General features: G+C 42.1%; 2 protein-coding genes across 3 annotated transcripts in view; both read right to left on the bottom strand.

The window, feature by feature from the left end:
• Window positions 1-2,020, bottom strand: part of SCAI (suppressor of cancer cell invasion) — a 169,484-nt gene extending 167,464 nt beyond the window's left edge. The window contains exon 1 of one of the 2 annotated variants that reach the window (XM_056540589.1): window positions 1,761-2,020. The gene's annotated coding sequence lies outside the window, so the exon portion shown is untranslated. The remainder of the gene's footprint in view (window positions 1-1,760) is intronic. The other variant, XM_056540581.1, reaches the window with a different exon arrangement.
• Window positions 2,021-10,982: 8,962 nt separating this feature from the next.
• Window positions 10,983-22,239, bottom strand: part of PPP6C (protein phosphatase 6 catalytic subunit) — a 22,311-nt gene continuing 11,054 nt past the window's right edge. Inside the window, exons 5-7 of the mRNA XM_056538498.1 lie at window positions 21,012-21,091; window positions 19,945-20,154; window positions 10,983-13,555 (exon numbers count right to left, since the gene is read on the bottom strand). Coding sequence (XP_056394473.1) covers window positions 13,307-13,555; window positions 19,945-20,154; window positions 21,012-21,091 — 539 coding nt within the window. The 3' untranslated portion in view covers window positions 10,983-13,306. The remainder of the gene's footprint in view (window positions 13,556-19,944; window positions 20,155-21,011; window positions 21,092-22,239) is intronic.

Raw genomic sequence — 22,239 nt, 5'->3', positions numbered from 1 at the left:
GGGCACTATGCCATCACTAATATAGGGGGGCACTACAGCTGCCATCAATACAGGAGAATACTGCAACCGGAATGCGAGTGCAATGTGGCTAGCACCAATACGGGGGCAGGGGCACTTCGACCAGCACTAACATGGGGGGCACCGCCGCCAGCATTAGTATAGGGGGCACTGCGAACAGCAATAAAACATAGGGCACACTGGGATGGAAATTGGTGTCACTGTGGCTGGGACAAATACATTCTTTTCTCCATACAAGTCAATGGTCATGTCAGTTACCAACCACAGTATACCGTTAGCAGCCGCTGCGTTTCGAGCAGCACAGATCAGACGATTCCATTGCATTTCTAGAACCGTGACAGCTCACGCCAGCAGAATTTGTCATCGATCTCCTTTGTAGATCACAAAACAGGACACGATCACCTCGGATGGCTCCCAATATAGTATTAATGGTCCATCCCATTCTATCCGCCATGGCCATCACATCCAGGACAACCTGACAGCACAGCCCCACATCCAGATCCAGCGGCCGGCGCTGCCATGCACAGGACATGGTGTTACTACAGTGCTTCCCAACCAGGGTGCCTCCAGCTGTTGCAAAACTACAACTCCTAGCATGCTTGGAGTTGTAGTTTTGCAACAGCTGGAGGCACCCTGGTTGGGAAACACACAATCACATTATATATATATATATATATATATATATATATATATATATATACACACACACACATACACACACACTATAATAGGTCCTGTCCCTGCAATGTACGTGTGCACGGTGACATGACAGCCGCAAACAAACAGGTGACATCCTCCAGCAACCTACATGGCCGATCACATATCTCTAATGTCACCCTGCAGCATGCACACACATAGACATAAATACATGACAGACATAAATACACACATACATGACACATAGACATAAATACATGACAGACATAAATACACACATACATGACACATAGACATAATACACACATACATGACACATAGACATAATACACACATACATGACACATAGACATAATACACACATACATGGTACAGACATAATACACACATACATGGTACAGACATAATACACATACATCTCATCACACACATAGAGAGATACATATAATACATACTACACATACACAGATAATACATATACATCACACATATATACATCACACATACATAGATAAATACACATCACACATACATACATATAATACATATACATCACATCACACATGCATGCATGCATACATAGATAGATAATACACATACATCACATAGATACAATACATATACATCACACATACACAGATAATACACATACATCACATAGATACAATACATATACATCACACATACATAAATACACATCACACATACATACATGCATGCATACATACATAATACACATACATCACACATAGATACATAATACACATACATCACACAGATACAATACATATACATCAAACATACATAGATAAATACACATCATACATACATATAATACATATACATCACACATGCATACATAGATAATACATATACATCACGCATAGATAGATAATACACATACATCACATAGATACAATACATATACATCACACATATACACTGAGTGCACCCATAATGCATCTCATATACCGGCTATTATTCCCTATGTGCACCATATACATACACTTACTAGAACACCCATAAAATATGGTGGGAATATAGAAGCGCCCCTCCCCCTCACACCAGAGAGGACCAAGTCTTACCCGTTCTCCAAGCCCCCCACAACAAGCTACGTCCCGGCCTCTTCTCCCTTCGGCCCCGCTCCAGACCGCAGCTCCGCTCCACCAGCAGCTGCCGTGTTATGCTGCTCTTTGCAACCAAACCCGACCCGCATCAGCCCCGCCTCCGGCTTCATGCCATTGGCCGAAGCTTGTCAGTTCAGGGAGGCAGCTGTCAGTGATTGGTAGAGGCAGCTGTCCGTCAGGGCTGATTGCCCTCCCCCTCTTGTTCGGTTGAGTGGATGTGGAAGTGAGATGAGCGGCCTCTTTCGGTAGAATAGGAGAGTTGCAGTCTTGATTGGAGACCGTTACCAGGGCTAGAGCCTGTGTGAGCGGGAAAATAACCCCACAGAGAATACATGTGTAGGGCTGTGTTCACACTGTGTATTATGAGGATACAATCATACGCGGCAGATGTGTCGCATTCGTTTCTGCAACCATATATAAATTTCATTGGTCTGAACAGCATTGTGTTGGAGGTCAGAACATGTTTCTGCAAGAAATCTGCATGTGACTTAGGGTTGCCACCTTTCTTGCAAAAAAATACCGGCCATGCTAATTTGCATAATTAATTATATATGCATGACATCACAGGATACACCTATGCGGGGAAAATTTGGTCCTATTCTGACCCCTATAACTTTTTTATTTCTCCTTATACGGGCTTATTTTTGCGCCCCGATCTGAAGTTTTTAACAGTACCATTTTTAAAAAAAAAATTTTTTCAGTTACTAACTACAACTCCCAGCATGCCCTCATACAGCCTGTGGCTCAGCAGCTGCCGCAAATTAGAACTACAACTCCCAGCATGTTGGACTATAAAGTAGTATATAGTACAGTGGTCCCTCAAGTTACAATATTAATTGGTTCCAGGACGACCATTGTATGTTGAAACCATCGTATGTTGAGACCAGAACTCTATGGAAACCAGGTAATTGGTTCCGAAGCCACCAAAATGTCATCCAAAAATAGGAAAAAGTGAGGATTAAGTAGATAACTAATGCAGATAAAGCAAACCCTTACATATAAAAGTAATAAAGATCTGCTGGGAGCTGTAATCACTGTCTATGTCAGTGTTTTCAAACCAGGGTGCCTCCAGCTGTTGCAAAACTACAACTCCCAGCATGCCCGGACAGCCTTCGGCTGTCCGGGCATGCTAGGAGTTGTAGTTTTGCAACAGCTGGAGGCACCCTCTTTGGGAAACACTGGTCTATGTAGAGGACAGGAGCTTCTCCAGGGTCCTGTACAGAACCCACAATGTCCTAAAAAAGGAAAATGGAGCCGCCCTCACCTGATGTCCAAAGGAACAGCTAATCCTGGCACAGGTAAAGTGTACAGAACATGTAATACCTCCCTGTACTGTAGGGGGCGCTACCAGACACCAGTCAGTGCATGCACTTCAGTAATACAGGGGTTTTACCAGTGAAATATCCATTCTGATTGGTCGGTTCTTCCAGCCATTGACACGTTTCGCAGATTCCATAGCATTGTATGTTGAGTCTGGTTTCAAGTTACAATGGTCCAGAAAAGACCATTGTATGTTGAAACTATTGTATGTTGAGGCCATTGTAACTTGAGGGATCACTGTACAGGTCAGTGTTACCAAACCAGGGTGCCTCAAGATGTTGAAAAACTACAACTCCCAGCATGCTGGGAGCTGTGATTTTGCAAGAGCTGGAGGCGCTCTGGTTGGTGAACACTGGTATAGTATATGGTGCAACATTCCGGGAGCTGGAGGATTGGTTGAATAAATACAGGCATTGCATGGCTGGTATTTTTATTATAAAAATACCGGCAATGTGGCCAAAATACCGGGCAGGTGGCAACCCTAGTGTGAATTCACCTTGATGCTCAAAAATACTTGTTCTACCTACAAAATTAGCTTTGAATTTTCAAGCTTTTTGTTTTTCTTTCTTTTATTTCTTTTATTTTTTTTACATATTTTTATGCACATTTTTTTGTTTTGTGGAGACTTTTTTTTGGCACTTTCTACTTTTATGCAAATCAGGTCTTTGCCTGCAAGATGAAGCATTTACACACAAGTACAATGCATCAATTATCAAAAATATGATTATGCCTGTAAAAGAAAAAATATGCAAACTATGAAGCCCACACACCTTTCTCCTCTATATCTCTAGAGCACACCCTCAGAAGCAGAAACAGCATGGAGGACGTTATAAAGCTGTACTGACCATTCTAAGCTGTGAATTTAGCCGTGGAGTAATATATAGCACCCAATAGAAGCTGCTGCAATCCTGTCTCTAAGGCTGGAATTCCACTTGTTTTTAATTTTAATTTTATTTTTTTTGGGGGGGGGAACGCCAAGAAAAATGCCAATTCTGCTGCATGGCTTTTTTTGGGCCAAAAAACACTGCGGCCAGATGTTAGCTGTAAATCAATGAGAAATCGCTAAATTCTTATTCCACTTGGCGTTTTTCACTTTGGCCTTTTTTTAATCCTTTTGGCGTTTTTTCATTCTTTTTTTTGGCGTTTTTCAGATCGTTGGTAATCGCAGCATGTTGAGCCACTGGTCATTTTTTTGTCAAAATTGTGGCATTTTTCTCCCATAGAAGTCTATGGGAGTGAAAAAACGCCAAGAAAAACAATATGTGGATTTAAACTTTTGCGTTTCTTCAGGCGGTTTTTATTCTTTTTTTGGACTTTAGCGATCCAAAAAAGTGATGGAGATTTTTTTAATAAAATTTCCTAGGGTACCATTAAAAAAAAAAAAAAAAAGATACAGTAGTGAAGAAAAAAATTGTATCTAATGAAATGTATCTTTTTTATAACAACATTTTTATTACTTTTTAAACAGGGATCAATTTATGTGGGCAGGCAGGGACCTGAGCCGACAATAATAAAAATGTAGTGTGTGTATGTTTAATCACTTTTGTTCTTTATTTTTTATATTTTTTTTAGGTAGAACTACTACTCCCAGCATGGAACACATTGTTCCATGATGGGAGTAGTACCTGTACTAATTGACAGATAGCCTGTTGTGATCCTCCTGTATAATGTATAGATGCGGCGGCCGCTCTTCTATGGTCCCTGCACTGACGTATATATACACATATTCATATTTCCCGCAGAGAGCTGTGATTGGCCAGATGGCCGGAGGAAGCACGATCACCGTGCGAAACGGAGCTTGGTCGCCATCCTGTGTCCCCCCACTACCCTCTTCCCATGTAACATATTTGTGAGTACGAAATAAAAGAAGATTTCATTCAGCTGGTTGCGGTGAGTTGCCGATTTTTTCCTGCTCTTTTGAAACGTCTTCTTGCACTATTGTTAATCAGAGCACCACCTCCAGCATTCCTAGTCCAACTCTGCCATTTCATCATTGTTCTATACTCAGAAAGGGAAGCAGTGCCGTGCTGGCTATCTACGAACTATTATAAAGTGACGACAAGTAAGTATCTCCTCATAACTAATCAGTAAATAAGAAATAATCAGAAATAATCAGAAATAAGTCAACACGTTTATACCAATTATTATTATTTTTTTTTAAACCTCTTTATATATCATTAGTGAAGTACTGTAAATGTATTACTTAAATTACCATAATCTTCATTATAGTGGTAACAACAAATAAACCATCATTCCTAAACCAAAAGTGAAATCAAAAAGGTCATCCTCAAGAGAATCTTAGATCTACCTCATCACAATTCTAGGTATTCTAGATATATAAAACACCCATTCCCAATAAAGGACACAGCAAAGTTCAGTCATTAAATATACTCTATAGATAAATTATACTCTGCAAAATTACCCACTCTATCTAGTATTAAAGGGGTATTCCAGGCAAAAACTTTTTTTTATATATCCACTGGCTCCGGAAAGTTAAACAGATTTGTAAATTACTTCTATTAAAAAATCTTAATACTTCCAATAGCTATTAGCTTCTGAAGTTGAGTTGCTGTTTTCTGTCTAACTGCTTACTGATGACTCACGTCCCGGGAGCTGTCCAGCTCCTATGGGGATATTTTCCCATCATGCAAGGGATATTCTCCCATCATGCACAGCTCCCGTGACGTGACATCATCATTGAGCAGTTAGACAAAAAACTTCAGAAGCTAATAACTATTGGAAGGATTAAGATTTTTTAATAGAAGTAATTTACAAATCTGTTTAACTTTCCGGAGCCAGTTGATATATAAAAAAAAGTTTTTGCCTGGAATACCCCTTTAAATTATAGGTCAGGGGTCAATATATCAGGTACATGTTATCATTTACTTATGAGGGTCATTGTAGGATAACAATATAGGGCTCAGCTCTAGATCTCGTAACAATTAAAGTGAGAGTCTTTTAAAGATTGTTATCATCAGCTGGTGCTAAAGGATAAATAAATGGATTTCCATTTTAAATCATGTTTACAAGAAGGCTGAGAATGTAAAGCCTTCATTGAGGCCAAGTGGACTTCAGGACTTTAATTTGTAAATCCAGAAGGCCTCTTCTTTTAACAATTACGATTAAGATTTCCTTTTCTCGGGCTCTTCAAGATTACACTTCTGCAGGCCCCAAAATTTCAAGACCATCGGATTCCCCCGTGGAACTCTCCAACGTGTCTGGCCAATGGAGTGTCAGTTGTGGGTATTGATGGTACTGACATGTTTCGATATTCTTCTCCGTAGTAGTTGAATCGTTTTTCCCACATACAATTTCGGACACGGGCATTGGGCCACGTATACCACTCCAGTCATCTGACAATTTATGAAGGTTTTAATGTTATATTTCTTCTTGTCCACGGGGTTCACAAATTCTTTCATTTTTGGCATTAGTCTGCAGAAACTACGTGAATAGAACATCACTCATTCATATTTTCTGCCCAGAGTGGTGATTGGCCAATCACAGCTCTGAGGGAAATATGAATAGGTGTATATATATACGGCAGTTCAGGGTACCGGCTGGCCGCATCTATACATTATATAGGAGGATTGCAACAGACGATCTGTCAATTAGTACAGGTACTACTACTCCCAATAAAAAATAAAAATGTTGTTAGATACAATTTTTTCCATCACTACTGTATCTTTTTTTATTTTATTTTGTAAAAGGTACCCTACGAAATTTTATTAAAAATGGTATCTCCAACACTTTTTTTGGATCGCTAAAGTCCAAAAGAGAATAAAAAATGCCTGAAAAAACACCAAAGTTAAAACCCACATGGCGTTTTTTTGGCTTTTTTTTTTTTTAACTCCCATAAACTTCTATGGGAGAAAAATGACACGATTTCAGGGGAAAAAACGCGTGGCTCAACATGCTGCAATTTTGCAAAATTGCCAAGGAGCTGAAAAACGCCAAAAAAAGTGAAAAAACCACAAACTGAAAAACGCCAAGTGGAAAAAGAATTTAGCGATTTCTCAATGATTTACAGCTAACATCTGGCCGCAGCGTTTTTTGGCCGAAAAAACGCCATGCGGCAGAATTGCTGTTTTTCTTGGCGTTAAAAAAAAAAAAAAGTAGGAACTTAGCCTCACAAGTCCTCCAAAGATCTAGATTTGCCTTTGTCCACAGTGTGCAACATTTTCAATAAATTTGCAACCCACGGCACTGTAGCTAATCTCTCTGGGCGTGGACGGAAGAGAAAAATTAATGAAAGGTGTCAACGCAGGATAGTCCGGATGGTGGATAAGCAGCCCCAAACAAGTTCCAAAGATATTCAAGCTGTCCTGCAGGCACAGGGAGAATCAGTGTCAGCACGAACTATCCGTCTACATTTAAATGAAATGAAACGTTATGGCAGGAGACCCAGGAGGACACAGAGATATAAAAAAGCAAGACTACATTTTGCCGAAATGAACTTGAGTAAGCCAAAATCCTTCTGTGAAAACGTCATGTGGAAAGGTGACAACAAGATAGAGCTTTTTGGTAAAGCACATCATTCTATTTACCGAAAATGGAATGAGGCCTACAAAGAAAAGAACACAGTACCTACAGTGAAATATGGTGGAGGTTCAATGTTTTGGGGATGTTTTGCTGCCTCTGGTACTGGGTGCCTTGAATGTGTGCAGGGCATCATGAAATCTGAGGATTACCAATGGATTTTGGGTCGCACTGTACAGCCCAGTGTCAGAAAGCTGGGTATGCATCTGAGATCTTGGGTCTTCCAGCAGGACAATGGGGGAGATTTATAAAAACCTGTCCAGGGGGAAAGTTGCTGGGTTGCCCATAGCAGCCAATTTATTTTTGGAAAGGGAATCTGAAAAATGATAGAAGCGATCTGATTGGTTGCTATGGGCAACTCAGCAACCCTTTTCTCTGGATAGGTTTTGATAAATTTCCCCCAATGACCCCAAACATACATCAAAAAGCACCCAGAAATGGATGACAACAAAGCACTGGAGAGTTCTGAAGTGGCCACCAATGAGTCCAGATCTAAATCTCATTGAACACCTGTGCAGAGATCTCAAAATTGTTGTTAGGAAAAGGCGCCTTCCAATAAGAGAGACCTGGAGGTGCAAGAAGCTTATTGATTATAGGAAGCGACTGATTTCATTTTTTCCCCCCAAAGGGTGTGTAGCCAAATATTAACTTAAGGGTGCCAATAATTTTGTCCAGCTCATTTTTGGAGTTTGGTGACATTGGGGGAGATTTATCAAAACCTGTGCAGAGGAAAACTTGCCCAGTTGCCCATAGCAACCAATCAGCTTGCTTCTTTCATTTTTATGAAGGCCTGTGAAAAATGAAAGAAGCAATCTGATTGGTTGCTATGGGCAACTGGGCAAGTTTTCCTCTGCACAGGTTTTGATAAATCTCCCCCATTATGTCCAATTTGATTTTTTCCTCCCTTTTTTGGTTTAGTTCCAATACACACAAAGGTAATAAACATGTGTACAGCAAAACATGTGTTACTGCAATCCTTTTCTGTGAGAAATACTTCATTTTCTAGAAAAATTTCAGGGGTGCCAACATTTACGGCCATGACTGTATATACTAACTTACATATGCAAAGTTTATTAAAAGTAAAGCGGTACCTGCACAAAGGAAAAATTCACCATTTGCCCATAGCAACCAAATTGCTTCTTACTTTTAAAAGGCGTTTAAAATTTTAAAGAAGCAATCTGATTGGTTGCTATGGGCAACTGGTTAATTTGCCCTCTGCACAGGTTTTAATAAATAGCGGCTTTTATGGTGGTGCACCATGCCTGTGGTTATGGTACCGATATCCTGTAAGGTGGCAGTCAATGGGGTTTTACATCATCGCTAGATTTACTCCCTGGGGCCCTCTCACTAAGAAGGAAAATGGTGCACAAATGGAGGGGCAGGCACGGTCAGAAACATTGTTGTTCTTGGTAACACACTGGAATATAGGCGTGCAGGTTTACAATCCAGAGAGCACGTCTGCACCTCTTGTTTAAAGGGGTACTCCACTAGAAAACATTTTTTTTTTAAATCAACTGGTGCCAGAAAGTTAAACAGATTTGTAAATTACTTCTATTAAAAAAATCTTAATTCTTCCAGTACTTATCAGCTGCTGTTATGATCCACAGAAAGTTCTTTTCTTTTTGAATTTCCTTTCTGTCTGACCACAGTGCTCTCTGCTGACACCTCTGTCCATTTTAGGATAGGTTTTCTATGGGGATTTGCTCCTACTCTGGACAGGTCCTGACATGGACAGAGGTGTCAGCAGAGAGCACTGTGTCTTGCTAATTGTCTATAATTTCCACCTGTTGTCTGTTCCATTTGCACAACAGCATGTGAAATTGATTGTCAATCAGTGTTGTTTCCAGAGTGGACAGTGTGATTTCACAGAAGTGTCATTGACTTGGAGTAGATTTCTTTGTAGGTTTTAATTCCCTACAGTTTTTTTTCCCACAGCATTTAAGTTTTCTCTACATTTTTTTATTTATTTCTTTTACACATGCTCTGATCTGTCTGGTTTTCCTCAGCTCAAATCCACCAAATTTTCTGTGGAAACCTTAGTAAATTTTATGTAGGGTTCTTGTGAAAATGTTGGGGACACGCCCCTTTTTCGGGTTCTCTCAGTAAAATGGAGAGCTGGTTGGGGTTTTTCATTTCTGGCGCAGAAAAAATTCTGTGACAATCCGACAACACATCAGGGCCATTGTGTTTGTGTTCCTCTTATTTTTTTTAAGCAGTGTATTTAGTAGCTTAGAGCTGTAACAGCATTAGGAAAAAAATGTCTGTCCTGCCCCCTGAGCCAGCACCGCTCTTACCCTTAAAGGAGTACTCCGATGCACACTTTTTTCATTTTATCCCGTCCGGGCTGCAAAATAAAAGAAAACACACTTTCTCTTACCTGCCAACGAGCCCCCGGTGCTCCGGTACAGGTGTTCGGTCCCCGGGCTGTATTATTCTTACTTCCGGTTAGCCCGGCACGTCACACGGAGCTTCAGCCTATCACTGGTGCCAGCGATGTCCCGCCTCGGCCAGTGATAGGCTGAAGCTCTGTGTGATGTGCCGGGCTAACCGGAAGTAAGAAGAATACAGCCCGGGGACCGAACGCCTGTACCGGAGCTCCGGGTGCTCGTTTGCAGGTAAGATAAAGTGTGTTTTCTTTTATTTTGCAGCCCGGACGGGATAACATGAAAAAAGTGTGCACCGGAGTACTCCTTTAAGCTACAGCTGGTTATTCAGTTCTGTGACAGACGCTGGTTCTGGAAGAAACCATCTGGCTGATTTTACACCTAAAACTTTTTAGGCGTTAGTAACTAATCCAGGTCACAGACTGTTGTCACCTTACACCAGGACATCTCTTGCTTATTCTAAAGGCAGAACCGATGCCTGCATGAAGATTGGAGGAGGAGGAAGAGTATTTAGAGTTTTTCATCCCACAGTCATTCCCTTTGCAAACTCCTTTTAGAAATGCACATCAATGTGTTCCTAAATGGGGAGGCAGAATTCCTTCTATATTCAAAAAAATGCCAAGCAAGCAGCTCTCCTTCAAGATAAAAGTGTTTTACGTTGCCACAAATTGGAGGAGCTTTTTTTTTCTTTTGAAGTTGTTGTGGATCAGGCAGCATGAAAGTGAGGACAGGTTCCCTTTAATTCAGGCCCTCATCAGATCAGTTCCACTCAAACACTGAAGTTTACAGACCAACATACTTTATTTTCAATATTTAACCTCTAAGTGTCTTTTATGATTACTTTATTAAAATACAAGATATCTGGAAGGGAAAATAACTAAGATCAGTACAATTATTTAAATGTACAACTCCAAAAGCTGCAATTTCAGTAAATTCTTACAAAAAAAAAAAAAAAATATTGCAACCCTTGACAATGCTTTACTTTATCTTTTATATATTTGCTTTAAAACATATTTGAAAAAGGAGAATTACATATCTGCACACACGACAAACTGCATTTACAATGAGACCTGTAATAACTTTGCTGCTGAAACTTAACAGTTCTACTATGGGATAAACTAATGTGTAGAATATTTCGGGGTACTGCAAACAGGTAGGAGTGGGGGTTGGCGTGTTAAGATTCACATTTCAGCTGTGTTTCACTACTTTGGAGATTGGTTATACATATTTAAAGCTTAAAGAGGCTGTGCAGCACCTCTATTTTCCACCCGTTTTGAAATCATCCATGGAAAAGATGCCGCTGCATGCTGGAAGGGACAGTTCATCAGGCAAACCAACATCTGGAAGAATCATGCACTTGTCCTACTGGATGCAACGGTCCAACACCTGGCAATATTGTGCAAGCGTCCTAATAATTAGAATAGGATATATGGATGATTACCACTGAATGTCAAACAGCTGCCTCAGCAATGGTCCCACCAGGGACGCAGCAGAATCTTTCCATACACAATGTTACATCAGGCAGCACTATTTCTTTAAATATCAATGCTTACTATCATCTACCATTAAGAGGGGGATACCTTGAAATGGTATTAGATGGTTTGTAAAACCAGGTTAAAGGGTAGTTTTACTTCCCCCTAAAACAATGCTATTCTTGTCCATGGGCTCTCTCTGGTATTGCAGCTTAACCGTGTTGAAATACATGGAGCAGAGCTGCAATGCTATGCACTGGTCAGAAGGGAAGCATACCCCTTTTTTCTCTGTAATCTCATAGAACCCCAATTAAATCTTAATAGTCCTTGACATCAGCAATTTAGGACAGACAAGGGCTCCTAAAAAGGATCTATATGACATCCACTCTATACAGATCATACATTGCCAATTCACTGTCAATGGGATTGGATCACTATCTTCTTATATTCTATGTATCCAGAAGCCAAGCATAAGTTAAGTTACCCATGTAAAGTTTTTACTTGTATTTGACTTTCAGCAATTTTAAGGCTTTATATTCTATGGTTGCACCTCTCAGGGCAAAGGTTTAACTCCCACAGGCTCAGCGTGTGTTAATAGGATCTGTCGAATATCCTGGTAATGTATAGATGGAAAAATATAAATAAGTGCACTGCAATAAGACATTCAAGGGGGTGGTAAAAGCTTTTCTTCTGAGCAGGTCAGTAATACATTTAGTTTTTTTTCTTGAAGGGCTGTGACTATTGCACCAAAACAGAACCTCATTTAATTTCACATTGTGGCAATAAGGATTCTACCTGCACAAACCTGAAGCGGTAGCCACACAGACCACTCATTGAGTGGTATAGGAGGTCATTGCTGAAACTCTTAAGAGCTGTAAATAAATAGCTTATTTTAGGTTTATTTAAAAGGAAGGGGACTTTTGCATATGGACATTAAGAATCATTACCCAATATGGCTTTAATAGGGAACTACAGATGGAATACTCAATCCTGAGGATGGTTCACCCTAGTATATTACGAGCACATGTGTTCTCACTAAGCCTCAAGTTCCAGGTCGTGCCGTTACTTGCAGCCATAATATGGATGCAAGAATGTGTTCATACTACACTAGTGTGAACCTAACCGCAGAATGAAGGAGACGCAACATAAAGTTAGTGCTGCTGGACATTTACCATTTGCCCCGCACAACAGTGCCCAGCTGTATGGCTGTGCCAGGAACTGCAATTGGTCCCATTAAGTTGAATAAAGCTGCACAACAAATAGCTGGACACTGGTGTGCATGGAAGGACACAAAAGGACAGCACTGTGCTTCCTTCATTCTAAAGGTTCGGTGGGGATCCCAGAGGTCATATCCTAATGATTGACAATCACTTTATGATATTGGAATACCCCTTGAATGGATGGAACATTAGCAAAAGAAATATTAAGAAAATCCACAGAGTTTTAGTTTATTTAGTAAATGGCCACATATGGCTAACCATTTGGCACAATATAGGAATTATTGGTGGATTTTGAGCTGCAGTACCAGGGTTTTACTATTGAAATGTCTTTTTCTTTTTTAACTCAGGCCCCAACCTCAGGAGAAATTGAAGGATAGAACTTTATGGTCACCATTAGGTGCTCTACTTACAATACACTTCAATAAGCCCCTCAATGGAAAACAATAGAAATATAAACATTACATTTCTGATAATTTAAAAGAAAGGCAAGATGCAGCATTTCAGCAGCAAAGTGCTTAAAAACAAAGAAAAATAACATGTATCCAGCACAGTACACAATAGGTGGAGAGACTTCAGAGGAAGTACGGTGTGGTGGTTCTGGGTGGTATAACCCGTTCTGAATCTGGTACAGCACGAAATAATTTTGGCTCCCGAGTGTTCACATCCTTGAATACCATAATGGACGCAATGTTGCCACACCGGTAGCAGTAGTTTGGGGCAGACCAGACTGTAACCAGCTTTTCGTCGAACATAAACTTGTAGCCCTCGTGCACCAGCTGATGCGCTCGACAGATAAGTTTCAGGTTATTTATGTGCACAAACTGAAAGGCAAACAAAGAACAAGTTTACCAATGGGACATATGAGGCTTATATTTACTTTATTATTAAACATTAAAAGGGTTGTCCTAAGAGTATAGCTTAACAACTATTTATAGGATAAGTGAGTGGTGGAGACTGACCACTGGGACCCTCAATCACAAGAAGGAAGTTCCCTTGTCTCCCCACATTAATGAAGCAGTAATCGAGTGTAGGGATCGACCGATTATCGGTTTGGCCGATAATCACGATTTTGGGCATTATCAGTATCGGTAATTACCTTGCCGATATGCCCCGCACCGCAACCGCCCCGCCCCCATTGCCTCCCCCATCCCCGGTTTTATAATTACCTGTTCCCGGGGGTCAACGCTACTTCTGGCTCCTGCTGCATCCTGTGTTACGCTGTGCTCAATGACGAGTGACGCAACGTCACCGTCTGTGCGCACAGTGACAGCTCAGGAGGACGCCACCGGAGCCAGAAGTAGAGTGGACCCTGGGCCCAGGTAATTATAAAACCGGGGATGGGGAGGCAATGGGGCTGGGGCGGTGGGGTGCGACGCGGCGCAGTGGGGGGCAGTGACGGTGATAGGACTCAGGACCCCTGGACACGCAGGGGGAGAGAAGCGGGTGGCGGCGGTCTATGGCACCGCAAAAGCCGCTGCAGTTCATTGATTTAAAGCGCCTGCTTTAAATCAATGATCTGCAGCGGTGTCTTGGGGGGATAAATAGCCGATAACTTATACCGGAAGTTATCGGCTCTCGGCACCAACCTCCACAGATTATCGGTATCGGCCCTAAAAAAACGATATCGGTCGATCCCTAATCGAGTGTGTACACTGCCAAACTGTTTACCTGTTAGTCAACTGCCAAAAACAGCACTGTGCTCAGCTACAGACAGTCCCTCAGAAAGTTTGATCTGAAATGAGGGGGAAGTCCAAGTTTTTTCTGTGTCCTCTATTTATGAGGCGTTCTAGACTTTGTATTTTAAATACAAAGTCTAGGCGCAACTGTCACAAATTTGTACCACCATAAACTAACCGCAGGGTAACAAAGTTCTTTAGAATTACTCTCCAGGTAAACCTTTTTTAACTGCTTTCTAGCAGCTTTTATCATGTAAAAAAATGCTTTATAAGACAGCCATCAACAGTCGGATAGGTGTGGCTATGGCCCATGGCCGACGTGCCTATCTCCTGTATGTCATTGCTAGGACCGGTGTGTGATTGGTACCAGCACATACACCCCTTTATTATCCTTATCTGTGGTGGCGAACATACAAATGTGTCAGTTTAAAATGCCCGATCTATTAGGTTACAGTGCCGTAACAGCGGGTTAGTTTGCATAGCAAGCGGCAGAGCATTATGCTGGAGCCGGGAGCGAGCACTTGCTATGAAAACTAGCCGCCCGCAGCACTGGTTATGTGAAGAAAACTGTGTCCTGGTGCTGTGTCTCTCCTGATGGACCCAGTATACTGTAATACAGGCGCTGCGGGCGGCTAGTTTTCATTCATGACAGTTGATCTTTAACCCCTTCCCGCTATTGGACGTATGCATACGTCCAGGCGAATTACACGTTCGCGCAAATGGACGTATGCATACGTCCAAGCGATCTCCTGCTCTGCCGCGGGCAGCGCAGGAGATCGCGGGTGGGACTCAGCTGTCAATCACAGCCGGAGTCCCACCGCAGCTGCCGGGGCCGCGATCGCGCCGGTCCCGGCAGCATTAACCCCATAGATGCCGTGATCAGTCTGATCACGGCATCTATGGTGTTTGCAGGGGGAGCGCTCTCCCCCTGCCCATCAATCGCGGCGCCGCGATAAAATAAGGGGGATCGGGGGTGTCCAAGACACCCTCGATCCCCCTTGAAGAGATAGGAGTGAGGTGGCAGGGTTGCCACCCCTCCTATCCCTGCTATTGATCGGCGGAGCGGCCGACCAATAGCAGACTGGGGGCGGGGGGGTTAAAGTTCGGTTCCCCGCGCTATGCCCGCCCATCGGTGTCCGGGCACAGCGGGGGGAACCGTGCAGTAGCGGCGGCGGCGGCGATCACTTACCCGGCGGCGGCGGCTGTGATCACGGCGGCGGTGGAGGTAAGTATGACGCCGCGTGTGCAGAGTCTGTTGCCTAGCAACATCTGCAGGGCGACAGTTTAGAGAGTGGTCTCTAAACTGTCGCCCTCCAGATGTTGCAAAACTACAACTCCCACCATGCCTTGACAGCTGTTTGCTGTGTTGGCATGCTGGGAGTTGTAGTTTTGCAAGATTTAGAGGGGTTCAGGCTAGAGATCACTGACAGTGGTCTCTAAACTGTAGCCCTCCAGATATTACAAAACTACAACTCCCAGCATGCTCAGACAGCAGTTTGCTGTCTTAGCATGCTGAGATTTGTAGTTTTGCAACATCTGGAGGGCCACAGTTTAGAGACCACTGTCAGTGATCTCCAGCCTGAACCCCTCTAAATCTTGCAAAACTACAACTCCCAGCATTCAGGAACAGCAAATGGCTGTCTCGGCATGCTGGGAGTTGTACTTGCGTGCATCCAGCTGTTGCATAACTACATCTCCCAGCATTCTCTTTGGCAATCAGTACATGCTGAGAGTTGTAGTTCTGCAACAGCTGGAGGCACACTGGTTGGGAAATACCGAGTTAGGTAATAGGTTCTATTACCCAACTCAGTATTTTCCAGTGTGCCTCCAGCTGTTGCAAAACTACAACTCCCAGCATGCACGTTCTGTCAGTGCATGCTGGGAGTTGTAGTTTTGCCCCCCCCCCCCCCTCCCATGTGAATGTACAGGTTACATTCACACTGGCGGCGGATTACAGTGAATTCCCTGCTTCAGGTTTGAGCTGCAGCAGCCGCAGCTCAAACTCCTAGCGGGAGACTCAGTGTAATCCGCCGTCAGTGTGAATGTAACCTAAAAACACTACACTACACTAACATAAAATAAAGAGTAAAACACTACATATACACACGTACACTGCCCCCCCCCCCCACCACCACCCCTTCCCCCCCAATAAAAATGAAAAACGTATCCTACAGCAGTGTTTCCAAAACGGAACCTCCAGCTGTTGCAAAACAAAAACTCCCAGCATTTCCGGACAGCCATTGACTGTCCAAGCATGCTGGGAGTTTAGCAACAGCTGGAGGCACCCTGTTTGGGAATCACTGGCTTAGAATACCCCTATGTCCACCCCTATGCAAATCCCTAATTTGGGCCTCAAATGCACATGGCGCTCTCACTTTGGAGCCCTGGCGTATTTCAAGGCAACAGTTTAGGGCCACATATGGGGTATCGCCGTACTCGGGAGAAATTGCCTAACAAATTTTGGGGGGCTTTTTCTCCTTTTACCCCTTATGAAAAGGTAAAGTTGGGGTCTACACCAGCATGTTAGTGTAAAAAAAAAAACATTTTTGTACACTAACATACTGGTGTTGCCCCATACTTTAAAATTTCACAAGCGGTAAAAGAAAAAAAGCCTCCAAAGTTTGTAACGCATTTTCTCCTGAGGACGGAGATACCCCATATGTGGGCGCAAAGTGTTCTGGGGACGCACAACAAGGCTCAGAAGGGAGAGTGCACCATGTAAATTTGAGGTCTAAATTGGTGATTTGCACAGGGGTGGCTGATTTTACAGTGGTTCTGACATAAGTGCAAAACAATAAATACCCACATGTGACCCCATTTTGGAAACTACACCCCTCACGGAATGTAACAAGGGGTACAGTGAGCATTTACACCCCACAGGTGTCTGACAGATCTTTGAAACAGGGGTCTGTGAAAATGAAAAATAAAATTTTTAATTTACACAGCCCACTGTTCCAAAGATACGTCAAATGCCAGTGGGGTGTAAATTCTCCCTGCACCCCTTATTACCTTCCGTGAGGGGTGTAGTTTTAAAAATGGGGTCACATGTGGGGGGTCCACTGTTCTGGCACCACGGGGGGCTTTGGAAATGCACATGGCCCAATTCTCTCTCCAAAAGCTCAATGATGCTCCTTCTCTTCTGAGCATTGTAGTTCGCCCCCAGTGCACTTCTTGTCCACTTATTGGGTATTTCCATACTCAGAAGAGATGGGGTTACAAATTTTGGGGGGTATTTTCTGCTATTATCCCTTGTAAAAATGTAAAATTTGGGGGAAAACAAGCATTTTAGTGTAAAAAAAATATTTTTTTTTTTACATATGCAAAAGTCGTGAAACACCTGTGGGGTATTAAGGTTCACTTTACCCCTTGTTACGTTCCCCAAGGGGTCTAGTTTCCAAAATGGTATGCCATGTGTTTTTTTTTTTCTGTCCTGGCACCATAGGTGCTTCCTAAATGCGGCATGCCCCCAGAGCAAAATTTGCTTCCAAAAAGCCAAATGTGACTCCTTCTCTTCTGAGACCTGTAGTGCGCCAGCAGAGCACTTTTCATCCCCATATTGGGTGTCTTCTGAATCGGGAGAAATTGGGCTTCAAATGTTGGGGGGTATTTTCTGCTATTACCTTTTTTAAAAATGTTAAATTTTTGCTAAACCAAGCATTTTTGGTAAAAAAAAAATTATTTTTTTTACATATGCAAAAGTCGTGAAACACCTGTGGGGTATTAAGGTTCACTTTATCCCTTGTTACGTTCCTCAAGGAGTCTAGTTTCCAAAATGGTATGCCATGTCGTTTTTTTTTGCTGTCCTGGCACCATAGGGGCTTCCTAAATGCGACATGCCCCCCGAGCAAAATTTGCTCTCAAAAAGCCAAATATGACTCCTTCTCTTCTGAGCATTGTAGTTCGCCCGTAATGCACTTCAGGTCAACTTATGGGGTACCTCCATACTCAGAAGAGATGGGGTTACAAATTTTGGGGGGTATTTTCTGCTATTAACCCTTGCAAAAATGTGAAATTTGGGGGGAAACACACATTTTAGTGAATTTTTTTTTTTTTTTTTTACATATGCAAAAGTCATGAAACACCTGTGGGGTATTAAGGCTCACTTAATTCCTTTTTACGTTCCTCAAGGGGTCTAGTTTCCAAAATGGTATGCCATGTTTTTTTTATTTGCTGTTTTGGCACCATAGGGGCTTCCTAAATGCAACATGCCCCCAAAAAACCATTTCAGAAAAACGTACTCTCCAAAATCCCCTTGTCGCTCCTTCGCTTCTGAGCCCTCTACTGCGCCCGCCGAACACTTTACATAGACATATGAGGTATGTGCTTACTCGAGAGAAATTGGGCTACAAATTCAAGTATAAATTTTATCCTTTTACCCCTTGTAAAAATTCAAAAATTGGGTCTACAAGAACATGCAAGTGTAAAAAATGAAGATTTTGAATTTTCTCCTTCACTTTGCTGCTTTTACCGTGAAACACCTAAAGGGTTAAAACACTTACTGAATGTCATTTTGAATACTTTGGGGGGTGCAGTTTTTGTAATGGGGTCATTTATGGGGTATTTCTAATATGAAGACCCTTCAAATCCACTTCAAACCTGAACTGGTCCATGAAAAATAGCGAGTTTGAAAATTTTGTGAAAAATTGTAAAATTGCTGCTGAACTTTGAAGCCCTCTGGTGTCTTACAAAAGTAAAAACATGTCAATTTTATGATTAAAATATAAAGTAGACATATTGTATATGTGAATCCAAAAAAAATAATATTTGGAATATCAATTTTCCTTACAAACAGAGAGCTTCAAAGTTAGAAAAATGCAAAATTTTCAATTTTTTCATCAAATTTTGGGATTTTTCACCAAGAAAGGATGCAAGTTACCACAAAAATGTATCACTATGTTAAAGTAGAATATGTCACGAAAAAACAATCTCGGAATCAGATTGATAAGTAAAAGCATTCCAGAGTTATTAATGTTTAAAGTGACAGTGGTCAGATGTGCAAAAAAGGGCTGCGTCCTAGAGGTGAAAATGGGCTGTGTCCTTAAGGGGTTAAAAACCAAAATGTGTCAACGTGCACTATAATGCATGTATTAAACAGTCCACACGCAATACAGTTTAATCATGAGTGCTACAAAAAGGTATACATAAAAAAAAATAAAAATAAAAAATTTGCTTTTGATCCATTTATGGAGGCATCAGCTACATAAAAACGCTCTGTTCATACTTAGGTAACACTAAAGTGGCCTGCAGAGAACATCTAGCATTTGGATTCCAAAGCTAGAGACCAGACAGCTTCACTCAAAATATAATCTGAAAGGTTCATGAAGCCAAAAAAGTCTAAAGAGTCTGGTCTGAGTTTAAACATCCCTGCCTCCCCTAAGGATATGCCTTCTTCAATAGTACTGTTTCTGTTTAACTCCATCTGCGTAGGGCATCTGTTAGTTGCTTATACTGAAATTGGAAAATAAATTATAATGAAGAAAAAAGAAAAAGCCTAAAAGAACAGGAAAGCAAAAAACATTAACACAACAATTTACCTCATTGGTGACCTTTGCTCCAAAGAGCCAACCTGCCCCCCTGGGACTGATAGCCCAAGTGTCCACATCCTCTGGGTCTGACCACACCAAGTCACAGAATGCTCCTTTGTGAGGGATTTCTTGATTACGTTCAATGGTCCGGATCTGATCCAAGGTCTTTATGTCTGGGGACAATCCGCCATGTACACAAAGAATCTGCTCGTCTATTAACTGGAGAGAGAGGAAAAAAAACATCTCACAACTAGAGATTAACGCAACTTAAAAAATAAAAATAAGTTTCCCAATCATAGGATGCCACAAGAATCACAAATTTTTTGGCACAAAGTTTTTGCTGTTCAAATAGTTTTAGGCCATGTTCACACTTAGCAAAACGCGTGCGGACAGAAAACCGATGCGGACATTCCACACATTTGCCTGATTTGGCGGGTGCTAAGACTGCATGGAAATGTCTCAGACAGAAATGCATTTCCTTACGGGGCAGCAGAAAGAATAGACAGGAAGATGGGACTCTGTTGCAGCAGAATGTCCGTGTGGAATATTCTGTGCGGACATTCTGCCGTGTAAAACATACCCTTAGAGCAGTGCTTCCCAACCAGGGCACCTCCAGCTGTTGCGAAACTACAACCCCCCCCAGCATGCTCAGACAGCCAACGGCTGTCCGGGCATGCTGGGAGTTGTTGTTTTCCAACAGCTGGAGGCAGCCTGGTTGGGAAGCACTGCCCTAAGGGTATGCTGTAGATATTCTGCAGCGGATTTTGTTAACATTAGCTTCAGTGGGTAGCAAAATCCACTGTGGAATATCTGCAGCAAAACATGAAGGCTTGAATGTACCCCTACAGTATTTCATATATTTTTTGCATAATTATATTCCTGTCAAGTATCAGAAAATTTATCTTTAAAACATATCCATTTTTTATACAAAAACCATGTATAAAACAAAGTACATAAACATATACAAAACGAGAACATAAGAGCAGATCACCAATATCAAAAAATCACAAATAGACCGAGTTTAATGATTTACCCCAAAAAGCATACAACCCATTAAAAAGGGCATTGATACTTACAGCTGCTACGGTCAGCATATCAAACACCTTGGTACAGTACCGCCACGCATTGGCATTTCCATATTTTGTTTGGCACTCATCTGAAATGAAGAATCACACGTGTCAGTTTTTGACAAGCTCGATAAGTAATGACACTACAAGTCACAGCAGGGCTGATATTCTGGCAAAGGTAAATTCACAACTGCTAAAAAGCTATTGGACTAACACTGCAGGTCATCAGAACAGAAATTTGCAGGAGTGGTTCCAAATTTATAATTTTTAAATTTAATATATGACTGGAGGTGCTTTGAAAATAAAAAATGATAGTCTGCGATTGGTATATTTTATAATATACTAGGCGAGTACCCGGCGCTGCCTGGTTTTTCCTTCCTAATCCTTGTGGGGGAGGAAAAGCAACAAAGGAGACAACGATTGTCACTTTTGAATGCTGGCGGTGCTTCAACTTGAGTGGTAGCATGAGACGGAGTCTGCAACCCACACAAGTGGCTCAGGTAGTGCAGCTCATCCAGTATGGCACATCAATGCGAGCTGTGGCAAGAAGGTTTGCTATGTCAGGAGACAGTCGCTACCAGGAGACAGTCCAGTACATCAGGAGACGTGGAGGAGGCCGTAGGAGGGCAACCTCCACCATTGTACAAGGAGCACTGCCAGAGCCCTGCAAAATGACCTCCAGCAGGCCACAAATGTGCGTCCACTCAAACGGTCAGAAAAAGACTCCACTAGGGTGGTATAAGGGTCCGACATCCACAGGTGGGTGGGGTGGGGAGTTTGTTCTTACAGCCCAACACCGTGCAGGACGTTTGGCAAATTCACCACTGGCGCCCTGTGCTCTTCACAGATGAAAGCAGGTTCACACTGAGCACGTGACAGACGTGACAGTCTGGAGACGCTGTGGAGAATGTTCTGCTGCCTGCAACATCCTCCAGCATGACCGGTTTGAAATAAAAAGGACAGGCTAATGCTGAGCTGTGATTGGTTGCTGTGGGCAGATCACTCCAGTTTTTGTCTAGGACAGATTGATCAATCTGGGACAATGGGATCCATCTTACCTGTCTTATATGTTACTATTAGACAAACACCTATTTGGGCTGGTGCAAAGCTGTAAATGAATTGAATGAGTCAGATGTATAATACAGCTAACTATAAAGTTAGTTTCAAATAAGCGCTATACGGATGACAGTCTCTGCCCAACTGCAGGTCTAATGACCAGAACCACAATCATCATAAA

This window comes from Hyla sarda, chromosome 9 (genome assembly GCF_029499605.1).
Source record: "Hyla sarda isolate aHylSar1 chromosome 9, aHylSar1.hap1, whole genome shotgun sequence".
Classification (NCBI taxonomy): Eukaryota; Metazoa; Chordata; class Amphibia; order Anura; family Hylidae; genus Hyla; species Hyla sarda.
Note: the sequence above shows the minus strand (reverse complement) of the source record. Positions and strands in the feature narration are given on the sequence as shown.